General features: G+C 35.9%; 1 protein-coding gene across 1 annotated transcript in view; it reads left to right on the top strand.

The window, feature by feature from the left end:
• The window catches only part of PTPRQ (protein tyrosine phosphatase receptor type Q), a 198,273-nt gene that overhangs the window by 35,905 nt on the left and 146,374 nt on the right, over positions 1–15,994 (top strand). Inside the window, exons 15-17 of the mRNA XM_082742760.1 lie at positions 4,356–4,538; positions 4,894–4,995; positions 8,912–9,032. Coding sequence (XP_082598886.1) covers positions 4,356–4,538; positions 4,894–4,995; positions 8,912–9,032 — 406 coding nt within the window. The remainder of the gene's footprint in view (positions 1–4,355; positions 4,539–4,893; positions 4,996–8,911; positions 9,033–15,994) is intronic.

Below are 15,994 nucleotides of genomic sequence, written 5' to 3'. Positions count from 1 at the left end.
GCTTGGAGGAAATTCAGTTCTGTTTTGAACATGTTTTAAATATCTGATTACATGTTATTAAGGCAATTGGATATGTAACTTTGAAACTCAGGGAGAGGATTCAGGGTTGAATATACAATTTGAAGTCAAGGGATGAGCTAAAGTCACCTCAGGGGGCATGTAGATAGAAATGGAAAGAAGCAGACACCTATGTTCTGAGGCAATATAACCTATAGACCTGGGGAAGTCAGAGAGGAGTTAGTCAAGGACTAATCAGAAGTGGGTTGTGGTGAGGTAAGAGGAAAATCAGAAGATTGTGTCTTGTAATGCAAGTGAATAAAGATTTTCAAGTAGAAGGAATCTATTTCCTGTGCCAAATACTGCTGCCAGTGAAGTGAGTAAAATGAGGGCATACAACTGAGTGGTTTAGCATTATGGAGATCACTCGTGACTTCATGACAGCAGGTTTCATGGAAAAAATGGAGGAAAATGCCTGACTAAATAAAGTAAGACAAAGAATGACAGATTGAAAAAGTGGAGAAAATGAATAAAGCTGACTTTTGAGCAGTTTTGATATGACATGGAGGACAGAATGGAGCAATATTTGAAAGGGAAAAGGGAGTCAAGTGTCTTTTTTCTTTTGCTGTGATATAACATGTGTATGTGTGTTCACATGGACACAAAATAGAAATAATTCAACAAAAAGAAAAATCAATAACACAACAGAGAGGGAATAACTTCAATTCTAAAACCTCTGGCCAGATAAGATAGAATGGAATCTAGCAAAGAAATGGGGGGCTAGCCAAATTTCCATCGACTGTTGAATGGATAAAGAAGATGTATTTTCATACAATGGAATGCTACTCAGCCATCAAAAAGAATGAAACCTTGCCATTTCCAATGACATTGATATAGCTAGAGAGCATTATGTTAAGAGAAATAAGTCAGTCAGAGAAAGACAAATACCAATGCATGCAGAACTTAAGAAACAAAACAGATGAACAGAAGGGACAAAAAAGAGAGGAAAACCAGGAAGCGGACTCTTAACTATAGAGAACAAACTGATGGTTACTGGAGAAGAGGTTAGTGGAGAGATAGGTTAAAAAGATGATGGGGATTAAGGAGGGCACATATGATGAGCCCTAGGTGTTGTATGTAAGTGATGAATAGCTACATTCTACACCTGTAACTAATATTACACTGTATGTTAATAAACTGGAATTTAAATAAAGACTTGAAAGAAGAAATAAAAATAAGTGCCAAGCTGTGTCTTGGAAGGAAGTTAGGAGAGAAAGCAGTTAAAGGAAAGTCAGTAGAAGGAAGATAATGCTGTTCTCTCCTGAGTGTTTTTATTATCTCAATGAAGTGGGAAGCAAGTTTTTCAGCTTTGAATAAGAAGTAGGGAAGATTTTTGGATGTTTGTGGACAGAGAAGATGGTGAAAACATACTTAACAGAGTTGTAGACGGAACTGACAAAAGTAAATATAGGCTGCTGGGAGGTAGAGATGATTCATTTGAAATTTGAGGTTTAAATTTAAATGAAGCTTGTTAGCCTAGAGTTTTGTTTTCTTTCGATATTTTCAGCTGTTCAGTGCAGATCTGGAATTAGCACTGAGCTCAGTTTAACTCAAATCGGAATTTTTCTGGAAAGCCAGATGGAAACAGAAGGAGCTGATGGAGATTACTAGGGGCTGGTTGTGGAGGTAGGCTCTGGCCTGAGTGAGTAGGGAGATGAGGACATAGTGGTGGCGATGAACAGCGAAGTTATGATGAGGGTCGAAGGTCTGTTGGATCGTCAGAACAAAGGTCAGTAAGCTAGAAGGGTAGGAGGTGTTGCCAAAGAAAGGAATATTGGCAGTGATGGGTAACGACTAGTTTGTGGTTATAACCACAAAAGCTACTGGTTAAAGTAAGGTGGAGGAAAACTAGAATTATGGAGATCAAGGAATTGGGCAGATCATTTGGTCTGGGGAATTGGGCAGATCATTTGCTTTGACATTGACATCTCTTAAGAGTGGTAGAGACGAAGTCAGTCATACAAATGATTTCTTTTTCCTTTTTAAGTTTTAATTTTGATTCCAGTTAGTTCACATGCAGTGTTATATTAGTTTCAGGTGTGCAGTACGGTGATGCAGCACTTCCCGCGCTCTCTGGCGCTCCGCACGGGAAATCCCCACCTATTTCCCCCCCCCTCTCCCCACCCTCTTCCCCTCTTAGGTGATAACATTTTTAAGATTTTTTTTTAAAGATTTTATTTATTTATCAGAGAGGGGGGTGGGGAGAGAGCGAGCACAGGCAGACAGAATGGCAGGCAGAGGCAGAGTGAGAAGCAGGCTCCCTGCTGAGCAAGGAGCCCAATGTGGGACTCGATCCCAGGACGCTGGGATCATGACCTGAGCCAAAGGCAGCTGCTTAACCAACTAAGCCACCCAGGCGTCCCACATTTTTAAGATGTTTGAAGAAGTTTGACTCTTAAGGAGGGGTAGCGCTAGAGCTTGTCAGGTAGAAGGAAGGAGAAACAATCCAGATATAGCAAAGAGTGATAAATCCAGCTACTGAACTCCCAGGTCCTATGGTTTTAGGGATTGTAGGAAAAAAAAAAAAAAAAAAATGTCTGCCTGTTACCCAAGAGCGCTAAGTTGAAGCTGAGTTCTGTCTGAGAGGATCGATATGTTTAGTTGCTTTTGAATAACAGCAACTCCCTCACAGATTCATTTTAACTTAAATTCTGAAGTGAAGTTTTTCAGGTGGCCTGGATTTCAGCCACATAGGCTCTTAGGGATAGGCTTGCAGTTCAAAACTGCATCATTTTTCTTTCTTTTTTTCATCTAGTGTGGAATAAGAAAAAATAAAAATCTTCTCTGCCCTCTTTTGTGTGGTGGTTTCACTTCCCACTCCCTCCTCCCTGAGGGTGGTCACAGCACACTGCACAAGATCACACTGAATTCTGGGACATTCTGCAGAATAATTCAAGTTGCCCTCTGGAGTTGTCCAGTAGAGTGGTTGAAATTGTGTGCTTTTGGTCTTCCAGGTTCTTATACAGGGATATTCCTTACTCTGCTCTTGGCCCAAGGCTTTCTCTTCTTTATCTGGCATTCCACACAGCTGTTAATGCAAAAACATCGCCAGGATTGGCCAGTCCTCTCTAAGACAAAGCTGGCTTTCATATCAGCTTCTGTTTCAGGATACCCATTTTAACTTTGTTTTTTGTTTATTTTTTTTTCTTTTGTTTTTTGGCTACCACAGATTTCTGACTTTCTTGTCCACTCTGCAATTCTTGTAAAGTTTGTTTTAGTTTTTATTTTATTTATTTATTTATTTATTTGACAGACAGAGATCACAAGTAGGCAGAGAAGCAGGCACAGAGAGAGGGGGAGGCAGGCTCCCTACTGAGCAGAAAGCCCGATGCGGGGCTCAATCCCAGGACCCTGGAATCATGACCTGAGCCGAAGGCAGTGGCTTAACCCACTGAGCCACCCAGGCTCCCCTATTTTAACTTTATGAAGAGTTTTAATTGTTTTAATTAAGATAGTCATTCAGTTTTAGGGTACCTGTTTCAATATTTACCAGAGTCAGAATCCCATATGTAGTAATAGGATTTGAATATGTGTAGAGAACCATTTTACAACCATTGGATTCAATATAATAAGGCATTAGTAGATACATAAAACTAGTATTTTTTTATTTTTTTAAAGATTTTATTTATTTATTTGACAGAGAGATATCACAAGTAGGCAGAGAGGCAGGCAGAGAGAGAGAGGGAAGCAGGCTTCCCGCTGAACAGAGAGCCCAATGTGGGGCTTGATCCCTGGACCCCAAGATCATGAGCTGAGCCGAAGGCAGTGGCTTAACCCACTGAGCTACCCAGGCCCCCAAAACTAGTATTTTATCAATGTTATTTTGTATTCTTGGGAGACTGGTTTGCTGCTCAGTCCTACTGTACAATATTATAACTAGGAGAGGTTCCTTGCCTTATCATACATCTTGTTTTATACCCAAACTAATTATTAATCTTTCATATATTATCAACATTAATGAAAGGCAGAATTGATTTTTAGGTGTTTCTCAAACTTCTTTCTTGCATCTGTGTGTTCTGCAGTGATAGAAAGTTTAATACCATCTCAAGTATTTTAATAAAAATATCATCTTATAAGCATTATTCTGTAGAATCAGAGGATGAAATTTTCTTTTGAGATGTAATTCTTACATAGTTGTAACTGTATAAGTTTTGTATCTCTTATTCCATTTAGGATGTTCTTATATACACATCCTTGTGCACTTGAGTGAAGACTTCAGCAAAATTTTCATTTTTTTTTCCAGAATACATTTTTAGGATGGAATTATTTTATGCATTTATGTTTTTGTTTTTTCCCAGTGCCTGACAGTGCACCAGAAAATATTACTTACAAAAATATATCTTCTGGAGAGATTGAGCTGTCATTCTTTCCCCCAAGTAGTCCTAATGGAATCATACAAAAATATACAATTTATCTCAGGAGAAATAATGGAAATGAGGAAAGAACTATAAATACGACTTCTTTGACCCAGAACATTAAAGGTAAAAATAATATGTAGTGTTAGGCCTTTACACTAATATTGATAGTAGGCACAAAATATTGGCTTGCTTTTATATTATAAATGTTAAATATGATTAGTATTATTCGGGGTATGACAGTTCTGGCTTTTTAGTTAAATAAACTAGGAGTTTATTATAGTCTCATGAAAGAATACTTTAAGTCAATCCTTTGTCATATTATCCTATATCATTTTGTCTTTGTAATAAGACTTACTATTTGAAAACACTTCATTTTCATTTAGTTTTTACTTTTGGAATATTAGGTCATTTCATAATTTGCCTCTTGTGTATTACTAAAGGATATTTTGTAAGTCTTATCTATTTACTTTCTTTTTAGGACTGAAGAAATATACCCAGTACAAGATTGAGGTGTCTGCTAGTACACTTAGGGGTGAAGGAGTGCGGAGTGAGCCCATAAGTGTACTGACTGAAGAAGATGGTAAATATAGTACTGGATACATATATTTTGAATCCATCACATTTCAAAAAATGTGTGTATATAAAGTGAAGGTATAAAGTAAAAATTCTATAAGATTTGGGTTATCTGTTGTGTGTTATGCCAGCATTAGAGAGATTTCATGTCACAGTTAAAGAAGCTAGCAAAGTTAGATTTATGTTAAAAAAAATCAGGTATAAAATGCTCTTTTTTTTTTTTATTCTGAAGTCATCCTTGCTCTGTAAGAAATCAGCAGTATTTTTTTCATGGGAAATTTTAAGGCTAAAACTTTGGTTTGAATGGTTTGAACATCAGCTACTGTATATTATGACTGTTTTTCAACTTTAATGTTCATAAGAATAGACATTTATATCAGTTTTGTAGTGGATTCTGTTATGTCAACCTGCAACCTTTTTTACTATATTAGGATTAGCTTGCTAATGAGTTCAGGCCAGTTTCCAGGTTTCTCTACATAATTTGCCAAGATGCTATTCTTGAATGTTAATAGCCTTCATATTGAATATTTAAACATGTCTTTTCCTAACCTGAATAAAATCAACTTTACTACTGAGACCACTTTACACAGGTACCTCACCAAGTTCTAGGCATATATCATGCTAGGAAAATTACTTTTGAGGGATATATTTGGGATTTGGATTTGCATTTTATGTTTTATACATTGTATATATTTGAGACTGTTATTTATATTTCTGCAAAGGGAAGTCCTGTTGTCATGAGGGATGTATCATAAGTGTTTGTAGGGTATCTTCCTCCCCACTTTCAAATTTTTCTATCCTCAAGTTTGCTCGCATCATGTGGATGTTCAGATTCTAATCATTCACCAGGACAAAATATGCATTATATACTTCAAGAAGAAGGAAGGATTTCTCTGCATTGTTCTTATTTTATTAAAAATGACGGTCTTCAGAGCCTTCTTTTCCATTTCAGGTTCTTCCCTATTTTTGCCTCCATCAAATTACTTCATCAAAGCATCCTGGTGGGCCACTCTGTTTATCCCAGGTTCTAAATACTCTCATGGGTTGGTCTTCTGTTGTCATTGCATCTCCTAACTATGCTAATTTCTCCATCAAAACGCACTTGTTCAAATTTTCATTTTTTCATAGTTGAATCCTTCGTGCTGAAAGAAAGTAAAAATTAATAAGTAAATCCTTCCCAATGGGACAATTGTTAAAGACTGGGGCATGGGTGAGGTTGGCTCTTTTTTCCATCTTAGATAATGCCTACGAAAGATGTACTGAACCATTTATGCAACGTCCCTGTGAACATAGTACTCACTTTTTTTTTCTAATTTAATAAAATAGTCCTGATGGTAAGAATTTGAGGTCTATATGAAGAACTTAAACCAGTAGTAAACATATATACTGAGCTGACAAGAGTTTTGTTTTTTACCACTTAAGTCAATAGTTCCAAGCTATACGGTGTATCTGAATTATCTGGACTGCTAAACATCATGGTATGTCATCATAGTGAATTTACCATCTGAGTCCTTGGCCAAGTCATCAATATATTTGCTAATGAAAAGGGTGAAGAACAGACCCCTTTATTGAAAAATTTTAGCAAATCAAGAATGGATAAATGACTGAGCAACTTTGCTTTCTTGTGTATTAGGTGCTCTTTGCCCTCATGAAACTTGTGGTTTAGTGGAAGAGATCTAAATTGGATTTGTGTGTAGATGAATAATCTTTGTAGCCTTAGTCACTGGTTTAAATATTCCCCCAACTAATTCCTAAGGACAAAAGAGGAATTTTAGTTACTCTGAGGCATCAGAGGAAGAGTAGCTAAGGAAGGTACACCTAAGCTGTGACCTGAGGGAAGTGAGTGAAGAGGGAGGATGAGAGATAGGAAAGACCACAGCAGCTAGAGGGAGGAGGAGTCTTATGCATGCCCTTCTCACTTATTCTCATATGCTCTGTCATGATGAACTGGAGAGATTTCAAAAGATATTGCATGTGTGGGCACCTGGGTGACTCAGTGGGTTAAAGCCCCTCTGCCTTCCGATCAGGTCATGATCCCAGGGTCCTGGGATTGAGCCCCACATCAGGCTCCCTCTTAGTGGGGAGGCTGCTTCCTCCTCTCTCTCTCTGCCTGCCTCTCTGCCTACTTGTGATCTCTGCCTGTCAAATAAATAAATAAATAAATAAATAATCTTAAAAAAGAAGATATTGCATGTATGTATTCTAATTTCCTTCTTTCTTTCTTTAAAGTAAATTTTATTTTTTAACATTTATTTTAAATATACCTCTTAATCTCCCTCACCAATTTCATTTTTTTAAATTGTACTTCAGAATACAAATGCCAAAATGATAGTACATATTTTGTTTAGCTAGACTGGTAATTGTATTTAGTTAGCAACAAAAAGTTTTACATAAAAAAGGAAAATGCCCAAGAATATCCTGAAATTAAAAATAAAACACTCAGAATTATCTGATATTTGACATAAAAGCCTGAAACCATATTATAGAATAGAAATGTTTAGTTACAACATATTATGTTCAAAATCAGTACTATTTTTGATGGAAATCCTTTTTTTCCAATAATAAAAAAAAGTTAAGTTTGCAAAGATGTTAGTAAAAATATCATAAGCTTTTGTTTTGACAAATGACAGAGTTCTCAGAAGTAATTCATATCTTGGGAAACAGACATTTCCAAGTGATATATGGATTCTTGTGATAATCAATATTTGATAGCATTTTTATTGTAGTGCTTGTGAGAATACCAAATGAAAACACAAATACAGCTGTCACCATTATTCTTTAGAATTCATCTCATAAAACTTTTCTCTGCTCAATAATTTTTTTGTTGTTGGAAAGTTGTTGTTACCAAAATAATGAAAACGCACATACACACATACAAGCATATGTATACCCACAACTCTAGCTGAGATTATTCAGAAAATCAAAAATTCAAATAATTCAAGTTGTGTTTTCTCCAAATTATTACAAAAAGTGATGTGCATGTGTGCTAATATATATATATTAAGACTGTTCAAAGATCTGAACAAATTCTTAAAACGTCTATCAGCTACCTATGAGTTCACTTTCCATATATAACTATAACAATGATAAAAAAGTTTTAATGATTTATACCCTTCTGTATGCAAAAAGTTGTATATTAATCTTCTAAGACAGTACGATGGTGCTATACAGTAGCTGAGAAATGCCATTCTAAACGTTTTATCTAAATGTGAATATAAACTTGGTTAAGAACGTTGTGCTAGTAATTTTTTTAGTGATTGTACAGTGCAGAATGGCTAAGGTATTTGAATCCTTATGCTGTCACAGCAGAATTAGAAGCAGACCCTAACCTGTCCATGTTCTTGTTTATGTGCCACACTGGTTTTCTTTGTCACCATTCAATTTTGAAGACTCAGTGAACAGATTTTGATACTATTTTACAGTTTAAAGCAAGTGAAATTGAAGAATGTAGTTTTTATTCGTGAGGTCAGTCATTTTAACTGCTCTCTCCGTGTTATGCTTATCACTTTACCACTTCTTGAATGTGTGATTTTTTCCCCATCTCTTTTTATTGTTTGAGGAGCATTTTAACTACACACTATATTTATTCACCCCAGTCATTTTATTTTTACTAGAGGATGATAATTTACCAAGATGTACTTGAACAGTAGGTGAATCACTGTGACATACTTCTTGTTCTTTTTTCTCATGAAATATTTTTTTCCATTGAATCACAGAAACAGATGTTCTAACGCCACCATGCAAAATCTCTTTTTATCATCTCATTTTGAAAGTAAACAATTAGTCTCCCATGCTCATGGAGAAAGGCGCTGTACCTGATTTCGTTTACCAGAACGTTTGAAGTGAAAACTTTGGGTGTTTCCTTTTTAGTGTTCTCTTATATATGTTTAATAAAATGTATTATCCTTACCCTAACTTTTCAGCTCCTGATTCTCCCCCCCAAGACTTCTCTGTAAAACAGTTGTCTGGTATCACGGCGAAGTTGTCATGGCAACCACCCCTGGAGCCAAATGGAATTATCCTCTATTACACAGTTTATGTCTGGTAAGAAACTTCTTTCTTTTTTGGAAATAGTTCTGAGAACAAGTATTAATCTGTAACATAATAGGAATGTAGTTTTTTTTATTTTAGAATGTGATGCTACATTAAGAACCTGATTGTTAATAAGCTAGTTAATATGTTTTTTTCAAGAAACAAGTCTTTCCCATACTACGCAAAAGGTCCAACCATAGTCAAACAATATAATTTTTGTACCTAAAAATGTATATATCATGCATAATTATACTAAATTTCTGCTCTTAAAAGCCATTGACTAATCAACTTATGTGTACAAGCATATAATTTTAAACTCAGTTTTACACAAATATTCTGTATATCACTGCTTTGTTAAGTTTCTTTGAGCAGAATAATTTTAACAAATTTAACTGAAAGATATTTCTTCATAGATCTGTTATTTACAGCCAATATTCCAATGAAATTGAAGCAGTGCATCTATTTTTTTTCTGATCACCTTTACCCTGATTACCTATTCATGTGTCAGTTGTGTAAATGATTAAATACTCACATCACATCAGTTCACATCAGTTAACAACATGGCTCTACTGCTTCATGAAAACCCAGTAAATAAAAATCCTCACCTTAAGCTAATGAAAATCCTTTGCAAAGATTCACCAGGTAATATTTCCCAGTGGATTTTAAATATTTCAACTCAGAAAATACAATTTATATCATACAGAACATAGGCATTTCTTACCTTTATATTCCTGACTTGAAGATCCAACACTGAGAGGCTATGATGTTTTAAAGAAGTCTACTCTTCTCTTTCCTAAACTAAGACTTTTCTTTCCATAATATCTCTTTAAACCCTTTGCATACCACTCTTTAGGGCTATACTTCCTGTTTTTTTCATTGCTTGATTCCTAGTCATTTTGCCTAGTCATGAAAAAATTGAGGGTGACTTGAGAAATATCAGTAGGAAGAGAAGCAATGAGAAGAAGGTAACCATTCTCCTCTGTGGCCCAGTTCATTCATTATCAATTTTTCATTACTTCATTCAACAAAACTGATAAAGTGCCTGTATACCAGTGAAGGAGACATACATATGCCTCCTGCTGTCAAAGAGCTTACAGTCTTAAAGTGGACTAATATCCCAGAAACAAACAAATGAAGGAAAGTCAGGGGAAACAGAACTATTTTTGATGGGATGCTTGAGGAAATCATTTCCAGAGTTCACAGTCTGGATGACAAGCTTTTTATCAAATGAAGGTCTACAAGGTGGAATTTATCAAGAAGAGAGAAGATCAGCTGTATAGGCTCTGTGAAGAAACACAATTTGTTATTTTGAAGACCAGAGGTGTCAGTGTTGTTTGGGGGGTTAGAGAGACAGGGTCATACTGAGAGGTTGAAGGCAGCCAAAGGTCAGGAGCTAAGCCACAAAAAGGATATGATTTTTTAAATTTTAACTGTAATGAGAATTATTGGATAATTTTAAGCACTTTGGATACTTTATGGAGAAAGAATTGTAGATAGCAAAACTGTTGGCAGGGATAGTAGCTAGGAGACTATTTTAGTGGTCTGGGCAATAGATGTTACTGACAATGGACAGAAGTGGGTAGCTTTTTTCTACATTTAAGAAAGAAAGTTGACAGGACTTGGAGATACATTGGATGTGAGGATAAAAAAAGAGAGATGAATCAATGATGACTTTTAGACTTTTGAATAAAGAATGATGACTTTGAGATTTTTAACACCATTTTATTGAGTTAGAAAAAATGGAAGTGAAATAAGTTAATAAAAGTGAGAATCACTTTAAGATTTTACAACTGGGATTTCTGGCCCATGCTGTAGGGACAATCTCATCCCTCTATATAGTGTTCATGCTATGTAAATTCAACTTCCCAGTGGTGCATTCTCTCTCCTCTTCTGAGGTGTGTCTCTGTTCTTTCTCACTTAGTAAGATGTATTCTAGGTGCAAGGGAAGCCCACTGAAAGTGGGGTCAGGGAATCTCAAGTCTGTGGATATTACAGCTCATCTTACCTGGTTTTTTGGGAATTGTGTTGTTGCTCACCTGTAGTCATAGCTTCTAGTTTCAAGCTTCTGATTTTCTGTTTTATCCTTGATCCAACTTCAGGCTTATTCTAGTGCCCTAGCTCTCTTAGCATTCCTGTCTTACTTAACCTTCAGGTAGCCAGATGCTGTCACTAATGTGCAGTGGGCAGGATTGCAAAGGTGACTTCTACATCCTTCTGTAGCTCCAGATGATCTACTAGAGGAGCTTTTAGATCTTGTGAATATGGTGGCTTACTGAAGACAGATTTTGTAAGAGGCTTGTCATTTTTCTCTCCATCCTGAGAAGGAACAAGCCCTTCTTACTGTCATTTGGAGTTATTCACAGAGACACTGAGTCAGAGAATCTGCTCCTAGGATCAGCTGAGAGTTTAAGATGGCAGAATTAGGGTGGTCAATAGATGGGGCATCACCCAAGAGAATCACCTTCTCCTTTGTTATAGAGGGAGCCAGAGAACTTCTTTTAAGGCATTGAAATATATCCCCAGCTGTAGGATGACTCCAAAAGAAATACTTGAGCACACCCTGGATCACAGAAAATTCATCAAAACCAGCAAATAGTCAAAAAAAAGCAAAGCATCAACTAGCCAACAATATTAAGACTCTTGTAGGGAAAGAAATCCTTGAGCCAGGGCTGCTATATCATCTGTCAAGAACAGGCTACTGACATGTATTTTACTGTTGATTGCCTGTCTGAGTCTAGGATGTTACTGAAAATTTTATATGTATATTTTACTGAGCAGGCAATAGCTCAGCCTCTCCATTCAGAAAGTTCCACTTCAGTAAATAAGACACTTGGAAGTCAAAGTAGCCATGAGAATCAGGCTGACTTCACTGGTTTCATAATCCAGGGGCAGGGTTCAACTGCAGCTGCCCCACAGCCTGTTTGGAGTAAGGTGTCCTTGTGAAAAATGAACTTGGAGTCCAGTTGTGGGAATGTGGCCACTTTGTCCTGACTCGTTCAGTTAAAAAGCCGTTCCATGACCTTCGGAGTGCCTGAGTGTGTGTGTAACTTATTGGACAGCCAAGCCTGATAAAGTTGTTAGAATGAATATGTGAATCTTTCTTTTTAAGTATTAAAATAAATATTGTTTAAAGGTACATAAATTTATTAAAACTTTAAAGTTATTTCACAACTTATTGAGATTAAAAAATAAACTCTTACTATATTAACTCTAACAACCTCTAACCAAAGACCTCCCAGGAATTATATTTGAAAGGATATAGAAAGAACTCCTTATAAAAGGTTTTAATATTACATTTTTTTTGTTTAAACTGGGACTTGGAACACTTTTGGAGACATGGGGTTGAATTCTGGCACTGCCTTTCAATTATCTGTGTGGTTCTCTTAAAATACTGGATAAATGGTGATATTGTTATTAACAGTGTTCCTGTTTCAGGGGTTCACATTTCTTTCATACTTCTCAGTTTCCATTATTTTGGTTGCTCCAGTAATTACCAAATTCTTTTAAAAACAACATCTTTGGATATTTCTTATTTTCAGTGTATCTACAAAATCCAGACTGCCAATTTTATTCATTATAATGGGTGACTTCTCTCTGTCATGAATATTTCTCTACAAAAAGTGGGTGAATAACCACTACTATGTGAGTCACATTTGGTTTTTAGATGGTGTGCACAGAAATCTGCTTTAACTAATTGCATTTTTAAATGATGTTTCTTTTTAAACTTTGTTTTATGTAATAGCTTTTATCAGTTTATCAAAATGGTGAAGTAGCATTTTCCCCTCAGTTGTATTGATGTTATGTTTCCATGTGTCTAAACGATAAACAATCTTTGCATTGCAAGGGCAACCACCATTAAATAAATGAATTCCCATTGAAGCAGTTGCTTTTTTAATACACTTTGGATTGAGGTATAATATTGTAGTAAACTGATACAAAGCTCATTTATTTACTTTATATAGATCTTCCTTAATTTGCAATAAGGTTACATCTGGATAAACACCTAAATTGAAAGTATCATTAAGTCAAAAGTGTATTTAATATACTTAACCTTCAGAATATCACAGCTTAGCCCAGCCTACCAAAATGTGTTTATTTAACACCTATATTAACCTAGAGTTGGGCAAAATCATCTAACACAGACCTCCTCTACAATAAAGTGTTGAAAACATCATGTACTTTATTGAGTACTTTACTGAAACAGAATGGTCATATGGGTACAGTATCCTTGTAAGTATATTGGTTGTTGATCCTCATGATTGTGTGGCTGACTGGGAGCTGTGGCTTGCTGCTTCTCCCAGCATCACAAGAGAGGACTCTATTACATATGGCTAGCCTAGGAAAAGGTCAAAATTTAAAATTCCAAGTACACTTTCTACTGAATATGTGTTGCTCCTCACATCATTGTGAAATGGAAAAATCCTTTATAATAACCATTGTAAGTTGGGAACCATCTGTAGTTGAACTCAACTTAGATTTGTTTAGCAATTTTGCTTCTATAATTTTAGTAAAACTTAACAGTAGTTTTCTTTTTTTGTTGTTGTTTATAAAACTTCCAGGTGAATGCCATATAAGGTATAGCTAAAAGACTGGAGTGAAAGTAATGTTGAAAATTCTAGCTTATGTACAAATTTTGGCTTTTAAATGTTTCTCATTTTCTTAGTAGTAATTTTGAATCAGTCAGTCTGACAAATGTTTATTAAACTCTGTGGGGAGATAAAAATATAAAGAGAATTTAAAAATTATTGTAGGTTAATTGGAGATAAAATATGTATATGAAATAATTCTAAAAATATTTGCTAAGTAGTATATTAGGAAGTCAGCTTTTTAAAAAATGTCAATTGTCAAATAATTTCCCCCATAACATAAAAGTTTAACTTTGGAAATGGCCTTGTATATGCTAAAATTATACTTAGTTCTGTTGCTTCCAGTTTTCTACGGTATTTCCCCCCCTAGTAAAATTACCTGTTTGAGCATACAATATAGATCAATAATCAGAAAGGGAAGGTTGTAAAGTTAGATTGATAAATCAGTAGAACACCTCAGCGGAAACAGTCCAGTAGTCTCCCCTTAACTGTGGTTTTGGTTTCTGCAATATCACCTACCCACAGTCAGCTGCAGCCCCAAAGTAGATGATCCTCCTGACAAATTATCAGGTCGGTAAGAACCTAATGCTGCCTCACCATGCCTGCGCCATTCATCTCACTTCATTTCATCACGTAGGCATTTTATCATCTTACGTCATCACAAGAACAAGGCTGAGTACAGTACAATAAGATGTTTTAAGAGAGAGAGGCCACATTCATGTAACTTTATTATGGTATCTTATTATAATCATTCTGTTGAATTATTAGCTACTGTTGTTAATCTCTTACTGTGCCTAACTTATAAATTAAAGTTCATCTTAGGTATGTATGTATGGAAAGAATATACATAGGGTTCAGAGTTACCTGTTGTTTCAGGCAGAAATCCACTGAGGGTCTTGGAATTTATCCTCTGTGGATTAAGGACAATGAATATGAAGCCTTGGAGGCATGGGAGTGAACCGTGCCAGGATGTTGATAAGTAGCATTATAAAGATGGAATATTGGGGTCACATTCGGCTGGGAGAGATAGGAACACATGTAGAGAAAGTGGTTCAATACAAGGATACCCTTGAATTGTTTAACTTGAGGTTTCTGGGGGGATATTAAAAACTCCATGTCAGTTCTATCTTGTTAGTTGTTTTTCTGAATGACCTAGATGAATGTGGGTGTCAGGTCACATACAGGCTCCTTGTGGGCCACCTGTGCTTTGCTGGACCTGTGAACCGTTAATCAATTTTGATTAGAATTCTGTCAGCGTTTTACAATGACTAGATCTCTAGTAAAACTTCATATTCCTTTGTTTCTTGCAGAAATCAGGAAGTTTGCCATATTCCCTTTGATAAAAAATCAGCTGGAGTTAAATAGAAGCTGTCTTTAGATGGGGCATTTGCTTGACAATTTACCACAGTTCCCACCACACCCTGTTTCAAATCCAGTCTTCTTAGTCATTTATTTTGCTCGGGTGGATCTTGAATCTTTACACCCTCAATTTGGGGGTCTTTAAATCACATTTATGATATGTACACAGCTGGGAGAGATTGTTATTTCCTTGTATTACAGACTTAGGGAACACAACATCTTGGAAAGCTAGGCAAAAAGGCCAAGAGGGATAGTGTAGTAGTTAATATTTTGGGACAAATGTGTTTGGTTCCTTACCTATATTTCTTTATTTATTTCTCATAAAAACACCATAAAGAGAATATTATTCCCATTTTGTAGGTGTGAAAACTGAGTTCTGAGATTAAGGAGTTATTTGAGTTTACAGAGCTAGAAGATAACAGTAAGAATTCATGCCTAGGGTTGGGGTACCAGGTGGTGGGTATTATAGAGGGCACGGATTGCATGGAGCACTGGGTGTGGTGAAAAAATAATGAATACTGTTATGCTGAAAATAAATTAATTAATTAAAAAAAAGAATTCATGCCTAGATCTGTCTTAGTTCTAAATCATACATTTCTCAAATCACTAGGAATAAGTGCTATATCTGGCATCTGTTCTAAATACTCAGCAGTATACCTACAGAATTAGGGAAGTCTTAGTTTGATAAAAGTATTTGTGAGAAACACTAATAACCCTGTAGGGTTATAATAGATTAAGCTTATTGCATCAACATATATGGGCTATTTCTATAAAAAAAATCACTGATTTGTTATTGGTCTGCATTAATTGATGGACTATATTCATTGTGAGAGAATAGGTACACTGTTTCATGTGCAAACCATTATGATTGCTGGTCTCTGTCTATAGCATGTAAACAAAATAGAGCTTGTTCAGGGAGGGAAGGATGCAGATGGTGGAAATACACAGGATCAAGGCATGTGAGAAACTGCTGGGAGAACAGGAAGAGGTTTCAGTCAAGACTTTTAGTTTCAAGTGCCTGGACCCAAC

The sequence above is a fragment of the Mustela nivalis genome, assembly GCF_964662115.1.
Source record: "Mustela nivalis genome assembly, chromosome: 7".
NCBI lineage: Eukaryota > Metazoa > Chordata > Mammalia > Carnivora > Mustelidae > Mustela > Mustela nivalis.
This window is presented reverse-complemented; position numbering and strand designations above follow the sequence as displayed.